General features: G+C 32.6%; 1 protein-coding gene across 1 annotated transcript in view; it reads left to right on the forward strand.

The window, feature by feature from the left end:
- Window positions 1–25,508, forward strand: part of ELP4 (elongator acetyltransferase complex subunit 4) — a 278,785-nt gene that overhangs the window by 105,225 nt on the left and 148,052 nt on the right. Inside the window, exons 8-9 of the mRNA XM_006883725.1 lie at window positions 14,475–14,583; window positions 17,155–17,261. Of these exons, the coding sequence (XP_006883787.1) occupies window positions 14,475–14,583; window positions 17,155–17,261 (216 nt within the window). The remainder of the gene's footprint in view (window positions 1–14,474; window positions 14,584–17,154; window positions 17,262–25,508) is intronic.

Raw genomic sequence — 25,508 nt, forward strand, 5'->3', positions numbered from 1 at the left:
GCTATGTGCTAGTTGCTATCCTAAAATACTTCAACTTTTAGCTCAATTCCAAAGAAAGCCTTGTGTGATTGACAGATAGACTTGGATATGTATGTATTTTTGCTCAAGGCTTAACTTTTTATTTCAGTGTCTTCCCCTGTAAAAATGGGACAAATAGCACCCAATTTACAGGATAATTCAGAGGATTAGTAGTAATGTGTTAACACAGTACTGGTTTATAATATGGACACAATAAATGTTAACAATCTTTATTTTCACTACTATTTAGTAAACAGACCACAAAAATTAAGATTTTTAACAAATTCAGGCTACAAAAAATAAGCAATGCACAACTACCATAGAAGCCTTTAGCTTTCTGTTTTTTGAAAGAAACAGGATCTTTTCAAATGTAAGTTGTTGTTAGTTGCCATCAAGTTTTGCTCATGACAGCCACATTTACAACATAGTGCACGGTTAAAAGCAAATCAAGTGACCAGCCAAGTCACAGGAACATCACAATGTTGTAACAAAATTGTTTTAATATCATACCTCCACATCCTCTCCAATGTAACCGGTTCTAGCCCTAGAGATTTTAAGTTATTTAATACTTAGAAATGGTACTCAGAAAGCTAAAGGTGATTTAGTTTTTCGCTCATGTAGTAGATATTTCTTTCAGACACTGTTCTGGACACCAGTGATAATATAATCATGAGCAAGACAAATGAGGTGCCTAAACTCATAGAAGGCGTCGTAGTGGTAAGGAGCTGGGCTGCAATCCCAAAGGCATGATTCAAATCCATCAGCTGCTGGGCAGAAGAATAGACAGTCTCCTCCTATGCAATTTACTGCCTCTGAAAACCCACTGAAGGGTCAGCCATGGGTCAATTCCAACGCCACAACACACAACAACAACAAGCCTCATAGAGGTCTTAAAGCAACATAAAAGATAATGTGGATGAAGCATATAATTACTATACATAGGTATTTGGGAACTTTAACTCAGGAGTTGATATTAGAGTGGTTCCTGGGACAGAAATTTTATGATCAATGTACTTGGAGACTTTTCTTATATAATTAAACATATATACGTAATAGAGTTGTAGTACTTTTATTTGAATAGCTTATATAAAATAACTCTAAAATAGAAGTTTATAAAATACCTGTATCCTTTAGATTAATAAAACAGCCAATCAGTGTTTTTGCTTTAGTTATTAGCATTCTGTCAGACTTGTACAGTAATGATTAGTTACCCTTTATTGTACTTTTGGCATGCTTCCCATGTTTAATTTCATTGTAGGAAAGGAACACATAGTTAAGGAAATTGCAAAGAGAGGGAAAAGTTAAAATAGGGAAAATAATGACATAGATCCCAAACGGATTTTAACTTACTATTGTAAGATATTGAAAGTAGGGTAAATCAGAACGATTTTTAAATTTACTTTTGAAATATTTTGTGTTCAGCTTCACAAATTTGAACTTATTTGTTTGTTTGTTTCCTTTGGATTAAAGATTATTTTCAAAATAGTGCATGAAATGTGAGAAGTATATTTTGAAACATGTACAAAAGAAATGCTAATAATTATGTATGTTAAGAAAACAGTCATTACCAAATATAAATGCCTTAAAAAATATATATGATTTTAAAATTTTCCCCTATGAAGTAGTAATACTACTTATGGGGGTTTTTCTTCCTTGCTAGAATGTAGTTTCCATGTCTGCCTGAATACGTTACATTAAAAATGTATCTAGAAATGGCTAAGTTAAATACAGACTTCGTTACATGCTGAACTATGAAGTAAAGTGTCATTAGAAAAAGCACGACTATGGAGGGCTCCCCTATATTTCTGCATTACTCAGTTCCCAGAGCCCTGCTGTGTAGTTGTTCCACTCGCCAAGAAGCCTGTTAAAGAGCCCCCAAGAGCATGTGTACAGCCCTCCATGTTAATAGTTAATTGGTGAGGATGGCAAGATGAGAGGACAGCCGAACATGTGGTCTCTCAGACTCAAGCAGTAGACAGACCTTTAGTTATAATAACAGCAGCTGCTCACATTCTCACAACTCAACTGCTCAGAAACTCTGTTGTCATGGGAAGGTGGCTGTGTTTGGGGGGGAAAAAATTTCAAGTTAAGTCTAGGAAAAATAATTAAAACCTTACACTTAGACTATTTCTCTATATAATGTAAAGTATAAAAATAATGTTTTCGCTTTTAAAATTTTAGTGTAAATTTCTATATTAAAGGTTGTCATATTTCAGCCATATTGAACATTCTGCTGCTTTTTCCCATTTATTGTAACAGGGACATTTTGTGTCCTTCAAAACGTTTTTAAAGTGAGGTGGGTTTTTTTTTTGTAAGATGATAACTGTAAGGCAGTTGCAATGAAGGTGCTGTTTGATTTTCATATACTTTATGATATGAAACTTGCTTTTTAGTCTATAAATGAGAATTTGCTTACTATTAGTGAAATTTGTCATCCATCTCCAGGTTACACAAATATTTTTGCCTTTTAAGTTATTTGTTTCTATTTGCTAGTGATGTTGTATGCTTGAGAAAAATGATAACCGGTATCATTTATTCTTCTTATTAAATAATTCCTTGCCTTATTATAACCATTAATGGATGAATAGAAAGTAAATTTCTCCAACATTTTCTTTTATTTAAGCAGTCTCTGAAAGATTGTTCTTTATTTGTATTGTCTACTTTAAAACATTTTTACCTGAAACTGTCAGAAAATAAAAATTGAAGCACTTAGGAAATAGGGAAAGTTATTTTTCTATACCTTTTCAACTTTGCTTTCAAAAAGGGAATTTACTTCTTATTACTGCTTTTTTTTATTCAAGCTGTCACAACCTACATTTTAAAGAAGTTTCTAAAATATAGACAACCTCCTAATAAATTTCTCTTTTCCTGTAGTACAGGAATGAAAGTTTCTTTGATATTATTAATGATGAAATAGGTGTTTTTTTTCTCATTACAGAATAATTCTAAGTATTGCCATTAGTATATTTCCTTAAAGAAGACTACTTGGTAAAAAAATAATTACATTTATTTTATTCAGAGCTGATTAATATTTGAAAAGAATCTCTAGCATATTTTTATCTACCGTTCTTGGGTATATTCATGTTTTATTATATAACTACTATTTTAAATTAATTTGATTTGTGGAATACCATCACCCCTTACTTTCTGTCTCATTGAAGAGAATTCTTTTCAATTAACGAGCATTGGTTAACTTATACCAATGAAATAAATTTTTTAAATGACAAATGAGAAAGGCCTTGTTATGTCTCTTGAAAATCTAATGAGATTTCATTATTATTTTAATTAATATGTTTTAAATCTTCTATTTTATAAAAGCAATTTATTTGAGATTTGGACACTTTGAAATGAATGATACAGTGTATTTCAAGGTAGAGAAATGCAAAAGCAAACTTTTCACATCTATACTCTAATGTGCATGCTGAGTATTTTATCAGCTAGTCAATCCAACACTGTGATGTTCTAGGACGTTAGAACTAACCACTAATACAAGATTATAAAAGGTGGCTGGTGGCCTTCTATATTTTTCTCAGTTGAAATATTTCATTCTTAAAACATAACTAAGAATTATTGTATGGTGAAGGAAGAAACACAAATTTGTGAACTCGCAGCTATAAAATTATAGAACATATTTTACACCATTATTGATATGAGCACTATAGTTGACCTAACCTGCTATATAACTGAATCTGTTTTAAATTATATTTAATGCATTTATCTAAAGAGAATATTTTTTTAAAATTACACATATTTAATCTATTTTTTCTAACTATCAGTAACTAAAGGATAAAGTCAGATATTTTGCGTGGTAATTTTTTTACAATCCTTAGTCACAATATTCTCAACTAAGAATCTACCTTTTCTTTTCCAGCTATTCTCAATATTCTAAAATAGAATGTAAGAAATTAAAGTATTTAAAAGTTCAAGAAAAAACTTTTTTAAAAAATCAACTCAGTCATACTACACTCATTTTAGTATTACACCTATTTGTCAAGTTCACATATTTGATACTTTAGTTTTGTTTTTGTTGTTAGAAGCCCTTGAATTAGTTCCAACTCATAACAACCACACATACAACAAAATAAAAACACAGGTCCTGCACCAGCCTCACAGTCATTATTGTTAGAGCTAATTGTTGCAACGACTTTGTCAATCAATCTTATTAAGGGTCTTCCCTTCTGTTTTTTACTGACCACCTACTTTACCAATCAGGATATCCTCTCTAAGGATTGATGCCTCCTGATAATAATCCCAAAATGCGTGAGACAGTCTCAGCATCCTTCCTTCTGACAAATATCCTAGCTTCACCTTAGACATTATTAGTTTGTTGGTTTGAAAGTCCATGTGTATTTAATGTTCTTTCCCAACACCATGCTTCAAGAGCATCAGTTCTTTGGTCTTCTTTACTCATTGTTTAGCTTTCAGGCACATATGAAGCAATTGACACTATTGTGGCTTAGTCAGGCTCACCTTACTCCTAACGGTAGCCTCTTTCTTCGCACTTTAAAGAAGTCTTTTATAGCATACTTGACCAATGCAAATATATCTTTGATTTGATAACTGCTATTGAATGTTGATTGTGGATCCAAGTAAAGATAAATCCTTTATAATTAGAATCTTTTCTTCATTTTTCATTATATTATTCATTGATCCACTTGTGAGGATTTGATTTCCTTTTTGTTGTAGTATAACCCAGACTGAAGGCTTTTATCTTCACCACTTAACACTTCACATCTTTTCCCTTTTAGCAGCCAAAATTGAGCCATCTCTGTATCTCAAGTTATTAATGAGTCTTCCTCAAGTCTTATAACTGTCATCTTCATATAGTCCATCCTCTTGGATTATTTGCTCAGCTATAAAGATGAAATAAGTGTAGTGAAAGGATACAGCAGTAACACACACCTTTCCTGATTTTAAACTATGCAGTATTCCCTTTTTCTATTGGAACAACTGCTTCTTGGTCTATATAACTCTATTCTCTGTAAATTGTATGATCCACACAGTGGATAATTTTGACTATGCCTTGGCATAGTCAATAATTCTGACAAGTTTAAATCAAATTCTTTTTCTTTAAAATAACAACAAAATTTTGTTTCAGCTCTTCTACTTTAGACTTGGGATTTATAAATTCTTAAAGACCTACATTTTTCTATTCTATTGTTTCAGACTACACATGCTGCTACCTGTTTAATGTTTTAAAGCAAATCTGAGCTTTTATACATTAAAAAATATATATATACACACACACACACACACATAAAATATACTTTTCTATCAAGGGCAACTGAAACAATATACAAACTGTGAATTATCTATTGTAAGTTTCCATCTATACAGAACACTGGGAGAGTATAGGAGTCATTTGGTCCTGGTCAGGTATGCCTATTGAATAAGATTGGCTGTACAAGATACAGATTGTCAGTAAGATTCATATGTATCATTACAACATCAATAACAAAATATCATTTAGGAACCTTTTATTATACTTTACTGAAATATATTTTGTAAACTCCAAAAGTAGGAACAATTTTGACTTTACTTTTCTACTTTCTCGAAAATAATTTTATGGTATTACCATTCATACTCTGATTTGTACTATGTACAAGAGTAGTAGTGGTAACTATTCTTCACAGCCAAAAATTTCAAATGTATCAGTGACATAAATAGTGAAGCTTCTCGTCATGGTATGGAGATTGAGTCATCTGTTTGGGCATATGGAATAGTTGGCTGCTGGATTGCATAATCTTTGTAATGCCCAGTGTCCCAGCATAGACACAGGGGCGAGGGACTATGCATTCAGTCCACTTGAATCTGATGGGAAGCAAACAGAAAAACATTACATTACTAATTCTTTTAATTGTAAGCTAGCCTATTCTGTATTACCTTTTGTATCCACAAAACTAGTGCAACTGAATTTATAATTTTGCAATTATTTTACAAATAAATTACAAAGTTTTTTAACTTTGTGTTACAAGCCATCTGAAATGCAATTATAAGGAAATGTGAATTTTAATTATTGAGTTATTCCTGTTTTTATACTTGAGTGCACAGCTCTCCTTAAATAAAACCTACAATCTTAAAAAAAGAAGATTTATTTATTTCTTAATTTTGAAACAAAATGTACTTGTAACTTTGTAATTTAAAGCTAAATTACCATATTAGATATTATAGCCTAACTTTATGTTTTTATCCCTTTTCTATTAATTACATTATTATTACTATCTAGAGAGTTCTTGCATCTTTAATAATGTTTTTGCACCCTGTGTAGTTAATCTTTAATGTTGAGGAGGACAGGAGGAGAGATTAAATTAGCCTTGTAACCTCTTTCTCTTCCAGGCTGATGATGGAAAATAAAAGCTCTTAGCCACAAAATGTAACACTTAGAATTAATATTTAATTAGACTAGCAAATTGTACACTGTGGCTGAAAGCTTCCAAAGAGTTGTTAGTGCCACAATTGACCTACAGGTTTAATAATAACTCACTTCTAGAAGCAAGTGCCAGTTCAGCATAGTAGAGCCACTGTAAGAAAGTCCTGAGAGATTAAAATCAGCAAACCAAATGGCAGGCAAGGATTCCTGGGATGGAGCCTTCTGGAAAGCTGGGAGCTGGAATCGCTTTTAAGCCAGGATTCAGATGAGAACAGTGGGTGAAAAAGCTGATCCCTCCTGTTCTGGGAGCTTCTGGTTGTAGGCCAAAATCTTAGAACAGATTTTTACTAAATGCTTTTGCTGCAGCTATTAACTTACATTGAAAATCAAATATTGAATAATTTTTCTGTGAAATTTAACAAAATTTTGTATAAACATTGCTTCTTAATTCCTTACATATTAGTACATAATATCTGTAAACTCAGATCATTAGATTATCAGATAGGTTTGGCGCTGTACATCTATGCTGTTTTGCTGTGACATGCTGTTTCCTTGTATCCTGTATAGTTGATTTATATGGTTCATTTCTATATTATTTCATTACGGGGCATTATGCAGAGCCTGAGAAAGATCGTGAAGAATGTAGCCTAAGGTATTTTTTTTTATTTTCCTTCAAGAAGGCATATATAATCATCAAGCATAATTCAAAATAATTTTTAATTTTTAAAGACCTAATATTTTAAAATGCAAAGTTATACTTGTGTATGCTTAAAATGCAATTAAATTACAAGATAAATAATTGGACCTCCTGGTGAAACATTGGATCCTTACAGTTCTGACAGATTAATCTAGTGAAAAATAGGGTACCATGAGTTAGAAAATGGGCAAACACAGAACAGCAGACTGAAGAAAGAACACCTTGCATAATTTATTGCTTATATCTTAAATAATTAAAGAAAAGAGAGTCATTAGTTAGAAATTCAAGCAGGTGAGAACCTTGCCAGCAGAGGGAGTAGTCCTGTCTTGCGTCAGGTTCCCATCATTTTCCCACCTGCCTCAGCTTTTTTCCCAGCCAGTCTTCCATCTGGACCTGGCTCTGTCAGCCTGTTCCTGATGACAGGCTATAATTTTATACTCAATATGGGATTATTCTAAGCTGATTTTAAACTTTAGTATCTTTAACCTGCCACTGCATCACAAACATCAGCTGGATGCTCTGTTTGATATTTTGATATTAGCAATTGTTTTTCCAAGCAGGGTGTGAGCTTTTGGACATCTGTGAATTTCATCTTAGGCATTTCAAGTACAGTGTAATAAGCAAAAATATTCTGATTTAAAAAATTAACCCATAAACATTTTTTGAGTGATACCTAGAAACTAATTTCTATGTGACTAAATTTGATAATTTGAAACTAATTTTTTTATACTTTGTGGAAATGCCTGAAATTAATGTTTATGTTATACTGTTATTCTACCAATCTCTTTATTACAGTACTTTGCAAATGGCAATTATAAGAGTTTTCTGCATATGTAAGATTTTTTTAAAGGTGATAAAATCACTTCTACTGATAAAACTGATTATATACATAGACAACAGCAACATATAAATAGATGCTCTGCAGAGTATGCGGCATTTAGAGCCCATGTAAATGCAAATAATATTTCTGAAAATAACATGTGTCCTGAATTTCTATAAGTCTCATTATAAAGAACAAAAAACTTCATACAAAATTTAAATCACCAAATATTTGATCGGATAGAAAATACAAAAAAACATATGTTTCATTGCAAGCCTGGTCAAATTTGGGAACTGAATGATTTCTTTTGCCCTTAAGGCCGTATATTTTCTATTAGCACCCTTTGTGAGTATCTTAAAATTAGAAAAGTAACCAATATATTTATGTTTTATTATTTCCCTTCAGAATATTACCAAGATAGTACAGTATGCGTTATGTGTAGAATTTTTTAAATTTAGTAACTCAAACTAAAAAATTTACTAAAGATGCTACTCTGTATTCTAAATCAGCTAATTGTAATGTTGAAGGAAGTCCACTGTTAAGTCTGAACATATTTAATCTAATATATTCTTTCTTATCCTTGAAAGGGATTATTTGTTCCTCTCTGGTGGCACACTGGTTAAAGTGCTCTGCTGTTAACTAGAAAGTTAGTGATTTGAACATGCCAACCACGTCACAGGAGGAAAATGTGATAATGTAGTGCGTGAGGACTTAGAGCTTTGCCAACCCTGTGGAGTAGTTCTCATTTATCCTGCAGAGTCAGTGGAAGTCAGAATCTGCTCAGTGACAGCAAGTTTCAGTTTGTTTGTTTTACCGAAAATGGAAATTCTCCACAGAAATAAGTTAAAATTCTAGGATAATAGGCAAGGTTTACAAAAATTGTACAAGTTTAATATAAATGTATTACTTTACAGTTTGATGCCTATATAATGAAGAAAATTTAAAAAAACATGGGAAATAAATATCTCTTTAAATTCCCCTAGCTCATTTATCTATTGATTGAATTAAAAATTTTTAATTACATTTCGAAGAAATGTGAATAAGTTCTGGTATATTCATGCATCTATGAATAGTGTTTTTGGACAATACCATTTGAGTGGTACTGTATTTACCATGCTTTTCTTTGTGAGGATTTTCCACCCATCATATGATAAAGTAGAGACACACATAAAAAAAAAGTAGTTCAAAATTTCCTTTGCCTTTTCAACGTTAACTTGATAGCACTTTAAAGCTACTGTTTTTCAAAACCCAAAAACTTATTTGATACATTTCATAACTGCTTTATGCCAACTAATTTATTATTTTCAAGTCCCTTGACTGTTAAATTATTTGCTAATTCATTCCTCATTTTTTGGCTAAAATATTTCCTGGAAATATATTTTTTACTGGCACTGGATTATTGAGATAATTTTGAGATATTAGTGATTTTAAGATTATTGAGATAATTAGATTAAAAAATAAGGTAAAATCCAGGACCTAAGGTATTCTGAACTTTTCATAACTCCAGAAAAGTATATAGACTATTTTTATTAGAAAATAGTGAGATCTTTATGTAACAGTAGCTTAATTTTGATCACTTAAATACATGGTTTGGAATTTTTTGCCTTTGAATTGAAAAGGAGCATTGAATTTAATATTTCTTTTTTGAAAATTGATTTAATGAATTTTAAGTAGGATGATTATGAGTTCTTTGACTTTCAGACATCTAACAGTTACAACAATGAAAATAATGTTACCATTCTATAAAAGCAAATAGGATACATTCTATGAAACCAAACAAGAGGCATTCAGAGCAACTCAAGTTTAAAATTGGAGTAGAAGGTAAAAGACAATTATATTTGTCCTGTTTATTTGGCGTAATTTAAATTTAAATAATTAATTAAGAAATTATGCTGTAACAGAAAATTTTGAGATCCCTTTATGTTACTTAAAACAATACTGTTTGAGACTGCCAGCAAACTCTTAAAACTCCTGGATACTGGCTCTCTTCTCTTCTGGCTTCCCTCCTAGTCATGTCTTGGCTACTATCCAGAGCTGACAACTTTCACCCAGGAGTTAAGGGAGATTTGTCTAGAATAAGAAGGATTTTTGAGCCATTTTAGATTTTCACATCCAGATGGGCAAAGAAGAGTGGCAGTATCATTGTGCATACTTGAGTACTGTCATTATGCCATGCCTTCTCTAAAACCCTTAAATTACTCATAGTTGGTGACTCTTGAAATGTCTTTACTCAGTGTTTCTTATAACTGTAATGTTATGTATTAAAAAATAATACAGAAATAATATTACAGTTTCATGTCAACATATTTGATGCATGAATATCCTTACTGCTCCATTTTTAACTATATATACTTAAAACCAGAGAGATTTTGAATTTTGGAAAATAATATAGAAAAAACTCTTGGAATGAAAAGGAAGTTCCATTTTCAAAAACTCTACTTACATCCTTACACTAGGGCTTCCTGAACATTTTCAGATTTTTTGTGCATAGATATTCTTTCTGAAGTTGATTGTGGTTATTCTTTTAAATATTGTGGGGTTGGTTAGATACGTTTTTATTTTGTCCATTTAAGAATTTTTTTAAGTAAATTTTATCTCAAACTTTTATCTTAATGACCATTTTCAGTTTTATGTTAAAGAACATTGATGATAATAATAATAACTTAAAACACCTCTTGACAAGAGTGATTTTAAGATTAGATTGATACAATTCTTATGAAACTTTGCAGAAGTGACTCTGTAATACTTTAAATTTTTTGAAAATAGATATTTACATATCAAAATGTTACATTCTTGCAAGGAATTGGAAGGTTATGTGTATTTATAATAAAAGTAAAGGTTACCTTAATCAAAAGCATAGATAATTTTTTAACATAATCTTCATTGCTTTTTACCCATAGACATTCTTCAGATATCTACATAGTATCCATACTTTACCTCATCACAATTAGAAGTTTACCAAAATTGTTTACCAAAATTACTGTGAAGAAAATAGTAATTATCAAATATATCATATTTTATAGTAATAATATAATTAAGGCATATTGTTATGGTAGTGCTTCATATAGACTTAAAATAAAATGTAACATTTATTAAATATGCTGAAAACCTATGGAACTCAGAAATAAATGGGATATTTTAATGAGTTTCTAGGAAATTTTGAAACCCAGGCTGTATATACCTTCAATCGTTAGTTTTCCTCTTCAAAGAAAACAGTTGACTTTTTATTTTCTCTCCCACAAACTACTTTTTCAAAAGATCTGTAGTGATACTGAATGGTATAGGTTGTTGAATGGTTAGTGAATTTTAAGATTAAGGAAGAAAAAATTCTTCCTTTAAACAAGCAAATGTTGATCATGTAAATAAAATGTACTCTGCTTACGTGCTACTAGAATGGAAGGCTAATCCTGTCTTTAATCCTTATAATGTTGTACTCTGGTAATTGAGAAAAATCTCAGTTGTATCACAGTTTAGCCTAAATAATATTAACAGAAATTAACTTTTGTTATTTTAGATTCAGATACCCAGGCACAGAGACTTAATATTCTACTTATAGATAAAAAGAAATCTGACCTTTTTTGATTAAGAAATATTGTCAGTGGCCTTTAAAAGTGCTTGTTCATCTGAGGGTCCATGACAGGATAACTCTTCCCAGTTGAGTTTATCATAAAAATGAAATTATAAGAGTCTGCTGGTTGTTATCCAAGATTCTTCTTAATGGGGAACTACATGGTTATTCTCATCTCCCACTTGTTCTCACTCTCTACTACCAACCCAGCCACACCCCACCCCCACCCTAACATTGTTCCCTACTCAGCACAATGAATCATTTTCAAGTTGACTCATTGTGAACTGTCTCCCAGCTGTTGGAATGTCTGGCAGACATTTTTGTTTGGGTGAAGAATAACTGGCTGAAACCCAACCTGGATGAGTTTGATATAATGGTCTTTGGCTAAAGAAATATTGAGAGGAACATGTTTATGGCCTCTGAAGCCCCTGTTATTTCTGGAGTAGGACCATCCCCTGTGGCACAGAATTGAAAGTAAGGAATCAATCTGGATTATTTTCTCACCATTGAATGAAAAATTGCCTTTTAAAACAGAGGCATATTCAAATTATGTTTGTTTTTCTATACTTGGTGCCCACGTGATTTGAAGTATTATAAACAATTAAGGCTAATTCATTTCACCACTTTTTAAAGAACACTATTTAAAACCTGAAACCTTTTTTTATGTTACACACACTTTTGCTTCTGGAGAAGTTTCAAGTGATAGCCAAGTGTAAATTAGGCAGTCATTCAGCACAGTGTTTGGTGACACAGACTGTATTTCATACTAAGCAAGTTAACGTTGACCAGTCCTCTTATCTTTCACCTTTATTCATTCCTTAAAAGATGATTTAAGAGCTACTGTCCAACAAAAACTCAGAATTCAATCAGAAAGTCATTTTCAAAAACTAAATATCTTTTTTTATGTTTGGACTTTTCTTTTGACAGGGAATAACATCAGACTCTTTTATTATTTTCTATTTTACATGTCCTATGTTTAAAAAATATAGTTCAAAATGTGTGGATGTTACAAAGTACAAAAATGACATTTTCAAAAATGTATTTTAAAAATAATTCTTTTTCAATTAATCAAGATCTTCTGAGGAAAAAATCTTCAAAAATGTTTCAGTTGCAAAGTTTGTATGACAGTTTATAGTGTTACATATATATATATATATATATATATATATATATGACAGTGTATAATGTGCATATGTATATGGCTATATATACATATATATATATGTTTCTATCCCATAATCCATTGCCAGCTAGTTGATTCTAACTCATGGTGATCTTTTAGGGCAGAGTACATCTCCCTGGGGCTTCCATGGCAGTAAATCTTGATGGCAGCCATGGATCACTAGTGAATTTGAACTACCAACTAATAATTTAACAATCAAGTCCCTACTCACTGTGCCACCAAGACACAATAGTTATAACATATATAAATACAACATAAATAATGGAATAGTTATCTATACATCTATTTATTTATCATGCTTTGTAAAGCAGAAGACCAGCAACAAGAGAAAGGCCTTCAAAGAGATGGATTGATACTGTGGCTAAACCAGCGAGCGGGCACAAGGACAGTGGAGCCTACAGAACAGGCAGAGTTTCCTTCTTCGTGCCTGGGGTGGCTGTGAGTTGGAGCTGACTAGACAGCACTTAATAAGATACCTACAATATATTACTTAACTTAATATATCTATGACTCACGTATTGCCCTCCAGTTAGAACAGACTCATAGCTGACCCTCCAGTGGTTTTTAGAGGCTGTAAGTTGCACAGAAGGTGACTGCTCATCTTTCTTCCATGGAGCAGCTGGTAGATACAAACTGCATGCCTTTGAGTTGGCAGCACATCTTATCTATGAGGCCACCAGCACTCTCCATCTGTATATAAATGTGTGTGTGTGTGTGTGTGTGTAATACTTTTGTTGTCATGTACCATTGAGACAAAATTGACTTAAAACTGATTCTTCAGCAGGTTTTCAGAGGCAGTAAATTGAAAGAGATGAGACGGCCCATGTTTCTCTTGCTGAGCAGCTGGTAGATTTGAAAAGCATGGCTTTGGGTTGGCAGAACAACTCCTTAAAATGAGCTACCTGGGCTCTCTTATCCATGTGTGTGTGCCTCTGTGTGTGTGTAAATATTAAAATAATAGAGGTCTTACCTATCAGGCGCTAGAGTGACTACTAACTTCCACTAAACAACCAAAGTCTTTTTTAAAAATTATGGAATATTTATTACTTATATTTTTATAGTAAAAACATACTGGCTATTTTATAACTTTTACTATTTCTTAGCGAGATATGCTGTACATAGAAGTGTATTAACATATTGTTATAATTTGGCAACATGTGGTTGCATATTCTGAAGATGTGTTCATCAGTATTTTGGACATTTCAGGTTGCCTTGAGAAGGAAAGAGTAGGCTCCTGATCTAATGTGTTCACCATCTTTTCCTACCCCTCTGTTTTCAACCCAGAGCCAAATGACAGGTTCTGGAGAAAGGGAAAAAGATGCCAGAGCTAGCCATGCTACAGCCTCATAGCTAGACCTGTCAGTGCTTCTAATATAAAACAAAGGACAGCTGTTAGGTGATTGGGACCTGGTCCCAGCTGACAGGCAGCAGTGGGACCCTTGCATTATATTCAGGACTTTACTATCTACTGTATCTGATTCCCCAATGAACAATGAGTGAAGTAATTTGAAGAATAATAACAAAAGGGGGTACAGGTAGCCTTGCTTGTCAAGACAAAGAATAAACAATTTATGCTTTCTAACAGATTAAAAGTATGTTCCTCAGCTCTTTGAATTTGAGTAACACACATACATGGGCTGGAACTTCAAGTAAGGTCACATTTTCATCCTGTTTTTGGCCTACAGTGAGCACTAACTTATACATGATTTCTCTATGTTAATAGTTTATCTCCATTAAAATTTGTCCATGGTTTAGCACAGTGGTACAGTATTGATATTACTTTATTTAACATAAATGTTTGCTTTCTATGTTTTGCAGAATAAAGCTGTTATTGCTCGTGTTAGAAACTTATCAGATACAGTAGTTGGACTGGAACCCTTTGCTGGCTCTGAGAAAGAAACCAACCCATTATATAAAGATTATCATGGTAAGCCTCTTCTTTATAAAAAGAAGAACATGTCCTGGCTGGGCTGTCCAATCAGAATGTGTATTGTCAAGTAGTGTGAGGTTTTATTTTGCAATATACTTATAAAAGGTCTTCCATTCCTAGCTACTATTGAGATGTAGGTAGTATCTCATAAAATTATATTAAAAGGAAGTATGACAACTGCTTGAGTCAAGCCCTAATACTACTACATGACTTAATTAGGTTATGTTTTCTTCACTCAAAGATTACCTTACTTCGCTTTGAAATCAGTAGTATTAATTAGTCATGTTTGAAATAAATAATATTTTCATTCTAATAGTACTAGCTTCGTATATCTTAGCTGTTTAGAGAAATAAAAATGCATAATGTTTCAAAATATCTACATATGAAGAAACATTTTGTTACTTTGTTAATTCAAGTTCATTATTAGTTTGAGTTATTAAAAAGTTTTAAATACTGCTACTTAGTATAACTATAACCCACTTAATCAGAGTTTTTATTTGAATTTTTAAGTTTTTAATAATATTTTCATCATTTTGTTAATTTTGAGATATTTTAAAAATGAAAATTCTTATATAGAATTATTAAAATAGGATAAAAAATTAGTATTATGAATAGCTTAGGTATAAACTGAGTACTGAAAATAATGAAGAATAGATTTCTGTCTTATCTGGAATGAAATACTGAGTGTACAGAAATTATTGTTATTACCACTGTGAAATTACTATTATTCCATTGAAACCTCTAGCCTAAAAACCAAACAGTTTGTGTAAGATCTACTGTAAGACTATATTAGACCATGACAATTTTTATTGGTGATGGTTTATATTCTAGAAGATAGACTTTATGTGATAAATTCAACCACCCACTACTTTAGAGAGTCAATATAAAACCTTTTACAAAATAATAAAACTAGTAAGTTCTAAAAATCAATTATTTTAAAGATTAGAGAATAAAAACTCAGAGCAAAAGCTGCTTCAAAAGAATGTGTCCTATGATTAATTTGCATAATTGTTATACCCTTAAGTTAATAGTATATATAATATTTTAATATGTTTTTATTATGATAGATCTATTAAGAATAAAATTTATTATATCTAGTTTCTTTTAAAGCAATTCAAATTAAATTACACCTAAGAGATATATATTATTTATATTATAAGCTTGGGAATTTAGGAAAAATTAAATATTCTATCAAAAGACTTTTAATTAAAATATATAAAAGATTGAAAGGCTATAGTGATTGTTTGTACTGAAATCTCTGAATTGATAAATTATTCCCCACAAGTTAATGAATTGTTCTGATAACCAAACTTAAAGTTTCTGTTAGTTAGAAGGATCTAAGGCATCATTCATTTATTTTGTGAGCCTTCTTGATTTTAATAGCTAACTTAACAAGCCTACTGTAAGGGTAAAAAGAATATGCAGATAAGTATATGCTATGTTTATTTTTACTAAGTCTTCTCTAAATATTTTTTCATGTAGCTCTATATGACATTTTTTTATTCATAGCTAAAATACTCTTTTTAGATAGCATATTTGCAATTTTTCAGCTTATCAAAAATTAACTGAGGTCTTTAAATAAATTAGTATTAAAGGGACCATTTCTAAGTTTACTTACCTGAAAGTTTATTCTAAAAACTAAAAAGTTATTCATTACTGGTTTTTTAAAAAAAACCTTTGTACAAGAGAAGCTATGCTGTAAAAAGAATTTATCTAGTTTATTCAGATCTGGAATTTTCCTTTTTCTTTCCTGTTTAGGGACCACTGTCCTTGAAACTGTGGTTTTAAAATATAGACTGAGTCAGAGGCATTGAAGAACTTTCCGTGTCATCATCTGTAGCAAATGGCCCTCTATTTTCATCAAAAACTACATTAGCCTACACAAAAGCCATCCAGTCCCCTTGTCAGAAAAATTAGCAAGTGTTTCTACTGACAAGAGACTAAAGCTCATGGTTTACCTAGCACTGTTGCAAAACCAACAGCCACATAAAGGTCCTACTTGCTACAAATATGAGTATCTTGGATGGCATAGGAATAATGTTTGGCCCTAAAGTGTACTCTGAAATGTCATTTTCTTCCATGGTTTATTCAAGTCATTAATAAAAGTACAAAATGAAATACTTTTCATTATTGCTACACTGATCATCAGTAACCCATAAGTCTTGTTTTGCTGGCTGCTTACTGGTGCATTTAATAAAATAAAGATCACTCAGTGGTGCCGTGGGCAGCATGCAAGGTGATAGCCATATTTGCTTACTGTAAATACAAGAGAAAATCACACACAAACCGGCTGTAGTTTTGACAAGTATTAAGATCCCTCTTTACATCTGTACTTCTGTACCAAAGTGCAATTAGTTTTCCTCGCACAAGGATTTCTGTTTATCTTATTCTGCTTGATTACTTGAGTATAATCACACCATTTGCTTCATTGCTCCTGGTAGTAAGCTTCAGTTTTAAAAGGGGAGGATGCTTGTGTGTAAATTTACAGATTTCTCCTGTAAGACTCTTTAATTTATGTATCTGATGACAGCATTTTTAATTTTTTTCTTTTTGTTTTCTTGACGCAAGGTTTGATTCATATACAGCAGATTCCTCGGCTTAATAACTTGACTTGTGATGTATCGGATGTGAAGGACCTAGCTTTCAAATTAAAAAGGAAACTATTCACCATTGAGGTAAGGGACAATTTTTCTGTTTTAGTTCACAGTCTTAAGATAAATAGCATTTTTTTTAAATGGGACTGAAATTCTTAAAACCTGTTTCATTCTAATCATTTTTAGATTCTTTTGGTGTAACAGAATGATATTTTTCACAGGTTTATATTTGCTTTTTTATTTTAACAATTTATCATTAAAGTACAACAAAAATTGATCATGTTTTAAAATCTACTAAATTCCAAAGTTACATAATAAATATGATATGCAGATATTCTGTGCTTTCAAAAGCATATTTAATTAAATCTTAATAAGTAAGATTGTGTGTAGAATGTGGATGTTACTCAGGGTTGTGTGTGTCTGAGAGGATCCTTATCTATATCCTAAAAGCATTTCTCCTTGCTATTAGTGAAACCACCTATAGCTTTCTGTGTTGAATTAATGTATTTATATATAATTTGTACTGTCTTTAAGTATATTCTGCAAAGTTTAAAATCTTTTTTGTGACCTTTATGTAAGCAGTAGTGACAGAAAGTAGTACTACAAAAGATTTATTTCTGCTTAATCTTTCTAAAGACCAAATGAACATGGAACTATTAAGCAATTAGAATTGATATCTTTATTAATGAAATAACTACTCAGAGAGAGATGGCTTTTGGATGATGGGACAGTTATCAGTATAGTCTGTGTGATTTTTTTTTTCTTTTTTTAAACGAAGACATAAAACAGCCAAGCAGCCTTGACAAACCATTTTGTTTAATCTCTTTTCAAATGAAAAGCTCTTAAGCAGGCCACTTGTCTTAACTGCTTGAAACCATAAAAAGAGAGAATTACCACCAATAAATTAGCATATTTTTAACTTCATCGCCAAATGATGGTCAATGTGGGTTGGCACTGCTTTGGTGTTTGGGACTTCACCCTTAAGTGACCACTTTGGCCCTTTTTTGACCCTCTGCCCTCTTTAGCTGGCCACTTGATAAGGTAACTTAATGGTTTTCTCTCTTTTTCTCTTTTCCTTCACATTTGCAAGTAGCACCAACCTATAAATCATTGTAAGGGCCCTATCCAGTGACAAATTAATGTGCCCTCCTCCTAATTAATGGTCATCAATGTCCTTAATTATCTAATCCTATTGAGAGCAGTTAATAGTTAATCAGCCAGCCAGTTCTTCAAGCAGGTCATCTCTGCATGAGTGTTAGAAGTTTCTCATCTGGTGATACTCTCTTTAAAGCCACTTTAAGCCAAAAGAGCCATTGTAGAAATAGTGATTCTTGAGCTAATTTGCTTAGTTCTAAAAGAAACATTTGAATTGGGACCTCACATTTACAATTGTCCAAGCATTGTTTCACATTGTTTTTCCAACAGAGCATTGAGTATTTTGCCATCATATTGTTAGGAATGTCCACAGGGATGAAGTTTTTATTGTTTCATGCCACAAAGAAGGAATGCCTTACCATTTTCTTTCAAGCTGAATTTGTATTTTTAATGAGTAATGTAATATGATGGTGCTTTTTGGTGGGTTTTGGGGGGACTTGGTTTTTCTTTTTTCTGTATGTAGCATTTTTATCCCAATATGATGATTCTGATAAGGTCTAAGGTTATCAGTCCTGTTTCCTACAAAATAAGCAGAAGTTCCTCAATAAAAATGTGTGTATCTCTGTGTGTCTGTGTCCATGTGAGTGTGTGTAATTATAACCAAAGAAGAACGTAATGAACCAATTATGATGTTTGTCTCTCACTTGGAGTTGGAGTTGACAGGAGAAATACAAGACTTCATAAAGTCAAGTAGGGCCTCCTTTAAATAACTTTAAGTTTTAGTAGTGGTTACACTGTACCACTGGAGCTACAAAAGATCTTTTGTTGCCCATACAAGTTTCTGTTTCTGTTCCATTTTCTCCTTTCATCCTTGCATTATGCTAAGCTAAGAGAACCCTTACAATTGGTCTGCCTTTGGTTTAAAAGCAACATTTGAAAACAAAACACAAATAGGTGGTTGTTTTTTCACAAATATTAATATTCAGTAGAATCATCTACCTTTATTACAACAGAAATATTATCATTACCATTTGGGGATTATAACCTAATCACTGAAATTGTGATTGACTGATTTATTTCATTTATTCTTGGATAGAAACATAGGTTAAATAACTTATGTAACATAATTTACTTATCTATAATATTCAACTTGATGATTCAAAATACTTATATTAAAGCATCAAACAAGCCTTTTCAAATGCATACATTGGAGGTTATCATGTTGTTGTTGTTGTTGTTATGTGCCGTCGAGTCGCCTGCGACTCATAGCGACCCTGTTATCATAGGAGAATAAAATCATATGATTTCATTAAGATTTAAAAATGTTTTAAATATCATAATATAAAATATAAATCTAGGTAGATAGCAAATGTTTGGTAACAAAATAAAGAAACTGAGATGACAGTAGAAATGATCTGAATAGTTAGCTCGAGGTTGCTATATTATTAGGGCATGGGGAAATGATATATCAAATGACAGTGTTTTAATATATACAACAAATGAATGTTTTTATAATAACTTTGATATTAATAATAATAAAAAGCACCTTATTTTACTCAACTGTAAAGTCTGAGGCTATATAACATAAAAAGCATTAAGTCTGATTATTACTTTCAGAAAAATAATTTAGAAGGTAAAGCAGAAGTAACTTTTCTGACTCTGTGCCAATAGATTTCTTAAGTGTTGGAATATAATCTAAATCACATGATCTAAAAAGGGACTATGATCGGATATAGGGGAAAAAAAACAGGCAAGCATTGTCATTTATATTTTTAAGTCAATATTGTTATTGTGTGCCAACAAGTCAGAACTGACTCATATCTGACTCTCTAATGGGTTTTCATAGACTGTAAACTGCAGGGCACAAGACTGACTGCCCATCTAATGGATTCAAACTGTCTTTAGATTGCCAGTGCAATCTCTTACCCAGTAGGCCCCCCAGAGCTCCCTAACTTCGGCCAATAGTGTTCTATTTCTTCTTTGAATGATTTGGGAAGGCAAAAGAGTATTTGTTCCTCCTTGGCATAAATAATGATATAATCCAAATTCAGCTGGACACATGTGGCTAATAACAATAAATTTACACTGGGGTCTAGTAATCAATGGTAAAGCTCTGTAAAGTTGTTTGTACACATTAGCCACAGCATAATCATATCTAGACATGACAACATCAAAATCCTGTCATGGGTTCTGGATAAGTAAAAACAAAAACCAAAATGTTTGAAATTAATTCAATGTGGTTACAGATTAAAAGAAATAATATTCCCATTTCTCCCAAATAATTGATGATAATTCTCACAAATTTGACTAAACATACTATATGTAGTTATCATTTTATAACCTCCATCCAATCAGGACATTTATTCACTGAGCCTATAAATCAGACATTGCACTCTTTACTCATATTTTCTATATGTAAAGTACCTTTTATAAACTATAAATGTGTATGTATATATGTATATATACATATATATGCTTATAAATATCTATTTTAAGTGTTTTGTAGCAAAAAAAAAAAAACCCTCTCTAAACAACTTGATTATAATTCATAGAAGCCTTATAGGACAGAGTAGAACTGCTCCTTAGGGTTTCTAAGACTGTAAATCTGAGATAAAGATTCTCTCCATCTTTCTCCAGGAGACAAACTCGTGGATCCAAGCTACCAGCCTTTCAGTTAGCAACCTTTCCATTAATCATTACTTTCCTAAAATGTAATAATAGACTCAACATGTAGAGATTGCATTTTTTTCACCATCAAGTAGTTATCTCAGAGCTAAGGACAGAATCATATATTTAATAGGCATAAAATTTTTGTTGAAATGTTAGCTATAATGTAGATACATTGTGAATAGAGTTTTAATAAGTCAAAATGGCACTCCCGTATAGTAGTCTATAAACTTTACTGGTCAAGTGACTTGCATAAACACTGCCTTTCCATTAAATGTTATAAGATGCATAATATGAGTACATAAAATTATTTATTCATTGAAATAGCTGCTTACCCTTCTAAGTGTCTTAGTTGCTATACTTTTTGCCTCTTTAATGTTGAAATGATCATTAACCACCCTTTTTCTTTGATACAACTTCGTTTTCATTTAAAGACATCATAAAGCAGTATTTCACTTATTTTTAATATGATTTTATTGTTTTTGTTTTATATTATTCAGCTTGATCATTCCATCATCAATAAATTTCTGATATAAATTATATTACTATATACTATATATCAGGAGAACAAACAGGTTCTAGAGAGCGTGAAGCCAGGCAGCTCCTTGAAAGCAAGGATTCTGAAGCTTCATCTGACATATTTTGGGCATGTTGCAAGGAGGGACCAGTCTTTGGAGAGGGACATTATGCTTGGAAGGGTGGAGAGATAGAGAAAGAGTGGAAGACCATTGATGAGATGGATTGATTCAGCAACTGCCATAATGAGGGTAGGTGTGTCAGAGACAGTAAAGTTGGCACAGGATAGAGCAAGTTTCAGGGCTATTGTACGTACAGTCACTATGAATTGTAAATGACTCAACAACACATAGCAGTACCAAAAACTGTTTTAGTTGCAGATTTTGTTAAGGTTATTACAGAAGGATTTTTTAATTTTTTTAGCTTTGAAAATGGGATTCTTACCAGCTTTAAGAGTTAGTGATTTTAAGTTGAAATGCAGGGAAATGTATTCTGATATACAGAGATAGATATTGTTCCTCAAAAATTTTGATAGAAGGACAAATATTACTTACATATGCTTTAACTGCTCCAAAAATAATAATTACAAGTGATGTATCCATGTAGGCTTTTGTATTAAATGTATATTGAGAGTAGAAACAGCCAAGTAAACCAAGCTTATTCCATGATGTCTTGAAAGACTATAGGACCTGGTACCTGTATAGTCACCAAGGATTCCCCCCCAAAGAATCACTAATCAATCAATAATTATTTTATTCCTATTATTTTATAGATTTCTTAATTGATGCATATTAAGCAGGTAAGGCCAGAATAGTGTATATAAGGTATCAAGATTATTCACCTGAGACCGTTGGTGGTACAAGAATTAAACGAACTGCCAACCAGGAGCTCAGCAGTAGACACTGTGTAGGAGAGAGATGTGGCAGTCTAAAATAAATATAAACCTTTGAAAACCCTTTGAGACACCTCTGTCATACAGGGTCATAATGTATTGGAATTGACTTGATAGTAATGGGGAATAGATTACCTTTACAATAATAATATGATGTAACTTGATAAGAGACAAGTAGAATTTTTAAAAATTTTTATATATCAGAAAAGTATAAACTATTACAAAATGAATCTCATTCACTGTGACATTGCTAGACAGTTTGGAATGTAGCATGGTATCTTTCACTTCCATACTTCCCTACATTGGTTTTCAACAAACGTTTTCCATTTTTTAGCAAAAAGCAGAACATGATTACATATTTACTGTATCTCACTGTTGCTGTTGTTGTTGTTTGATGCTGTCGAGCCGTAGACGACTCATAGCAACCCTATGAACGAACAGCCTGAGCACTGTTCGTACATACAGAGTTTCCGGAGGCAAACCATTTCAGAAGTGGATGCCGCTCCTGCTTCCAGGTATCTCACTGTAGAGAGGAGAAAAGAAGGATGGTTAACTTGCCTGTTATTCACAATTTTGTTACTTAATTAAAATAATGGCAACATAAATATCTGACATTGGAGCATCATTAAGTTCTTACATTTAGACTCTATAAGCTAATATACTTTTCTGATAATTATGCTCCTACAAATATTGGTTGATGCTTTCAGTCACTTTTCATTCCTAAATTTAATGTAATTGGCAAAGTAAATCACAGTTGAACATAAATTATCTGGCTTATAGATTAGATCAGTTCTCATAACTAAACTTAATGTAGTAAGTTATTTCTTCAGTAAAGGAAGTTGAATTTTCTACATATTTACATTTTAGCATATTCGTTATATTAGCATCCTCGTATCTGTTCTTCGGTTCCTAAGTAAATGATACAGACACTGTAGTCTCAGATTTCATAGAAGCTCCAGAAGTTGGTCTAGTACATACTATATAGATTTCACATGTCATTCTGAGCCTATCAAAAGTACAAACCACCTTAAGGGGAGCAGAGTTTTGAAGCTCTGTCTAATCCTATTTCTTCCCACTTTGGAATCTTAATTAGAAGAGATAAGAAAAAAAATCATTTAACTAAATTATTGTCTTGAATCTGTAGCAAAGGTATAATCCGCAATTGGGCCAATTAGTGAACCCCATAGTTAGCTATGCTGCTGCGAACAATTTGATTAGATCTGACACCATCCTAGTTCCCACTGTTGTTTTGCCAGGGATGATGGTCAGACTTCAAAGAGCTTGAGGCATCAGCAGGGCAAGGTTTGGAGGCCAGCTTAGGTCCGGTTGTTAATCTCTCTGCTAAAACCACAGCAGCTCTCACACAAAACAAGCTTACACGACACAATCATGCGGTATTAAAGTTAGGGTTGAGTCATGCCAATTTGCCTTTGATTTTTTGATGATTGACCAAAGATGGCTACATGACTAGACACATGCTAGAAGTGTACTGATTAGGTAAATTCCCAAAATATTTGAAGTATTTTTTAACTTCCTATATAAATGTTGTGAAAGCTAATTCCCTTTGATCAAACTTTGCAAAGTAATAGTACTGCCTTTGAGGGCATGGCAGGTGGGGCACTACGAGTCGTTCTTACTGGTACCCTGAGTCCCTAACTTTTCACTTGCCACATTTTCATAAAAATGTGTCCTTACATGAATAATTCCATAAGGAGAATGTAAAAAGAAAGTGTTTCTAAGTGGTAAGCTTTCTTTTTAAAAAAAGAAATCAACTAAGCACTCTAAAAGAAAAACAGGTTTTTTTCCTGAGTCATTTATGTTCACTGACAATTTTTCAGGAATTTCTTTACAATAATTTTCCATTTAAATATTGAGTAAAGTGCCCTTCCAGGATGTGATTGCATAAGTGTTCTTTTCTCTGCATTCTGATTTGTTGAAATTTTGCAGTAATAGTGACATGTTTCCATTCTGAGAAAACCCTGAGGCGGCTTTAGTTATTATTCAGAATGATTGAAACTGCCATCTTGCTGACTTTCCCTCAGGCAGCATAAGGCCTGTTTGCTTTTGTGTTCATTCCACATGCTTCCTGTGAGTTTGCTGACAGGACATCGTTGCTTCATTTGAAAAGGAAGAGGGAATTCATGTTTGCCTACTGTAGATCTTGAAGGTTCTGTGCGGTGATCCACACTTAGGGTACTAAACTTATGTCAGATGATATCAAATGAGTCTTCTTTCTTTGAGAAATATTTTTTTAAATCTCTTACTTTACTGTGAACTTGTGTGTGTGTGTGTGTGTGTGTGTGTGTGTGTGTGTGTGTGTGTGTGTAGTGTGTGAGAGAGAGAGAGAAATTTGTATTTAGAATTAGCCAGCTGGACTGAGTTTAGATGATCCCAATTTTGTTGGCAACATCCAAAGCACCATAGTCAGGAGCAAGTCTAACATAGGCCTTCTTCTCTCCATCATGCCTAATCAAGGTGTTGACCTTCGCCACATCATTGTCATAGAGCTTCTTTACAGCTTGTTTAATTTGGTGCTTGTTGGCCTTGACATCCACAATGAATACAAGTGTGCTGTTATCTTCTATCTTCTTCATGGCTGACTCAGTGGTCAGGGGAAATTTGATGACGGCATAGTGGTCAAGCTTGTTTCTGCTAGGGGCACTCTTTCTGGGATATTTGGGCTGCTTTCGGAGTCTCAGCATCTTAGGCAGCCAGAAGGTGGGTGACGTGAGGATCTTCTTTTTTTTTTTTGGCTGTGGATGCCCTTCAGGACTGCCTTCTTGGCCTTTAATGCCTTTGCTTTGGCTTCAGTTTTGGGAGGGGCGGGGGCTTCCTTCTTCACTTTAAGCACCATCTTCGTAGAAAGGCGTGAACTACTTTTTTTTTTTTTTTACATTTAAGAATATACAAAAAGGAATATAGTATAGTATCTATTAGTGAAAATTAAGCATTTGTACAATGCTTTATAATAATGCATATCTGTATTAGGCTCATGAAATTTGAGGGCAGTATCTATTTGATGTAGTGAGATGATTGCACAAAACACAAGTGAAGTATGTAGAATTTTGTCATTGTCTCAGGTGGTCTCTGTGGTACTTTTAGCATAATATTCTCACTTTTGAGACCAGGATGATCCAAATTCAAACATCATCTAAAGA

The sequence above is a fragment of the Elephantulus edwardii genome, unplaced genomic scaffold (genome assembly GCF_000299155.1).
Source record: "Elephantulus edwardii isolate Elephantulus edwardi_28Jun2011 unplaced genomic scaffold, EleEdw1.0 scaffold00029, whole genome shotgun sequence".
Classification (NCBI taxonomy): domain Eukaryota; kingdom Metazoa; phylum Chordata; class Mammalia; order Macroscelidea; family Macroscelididae; genus Elephantulus; species Elephantulus edwardii.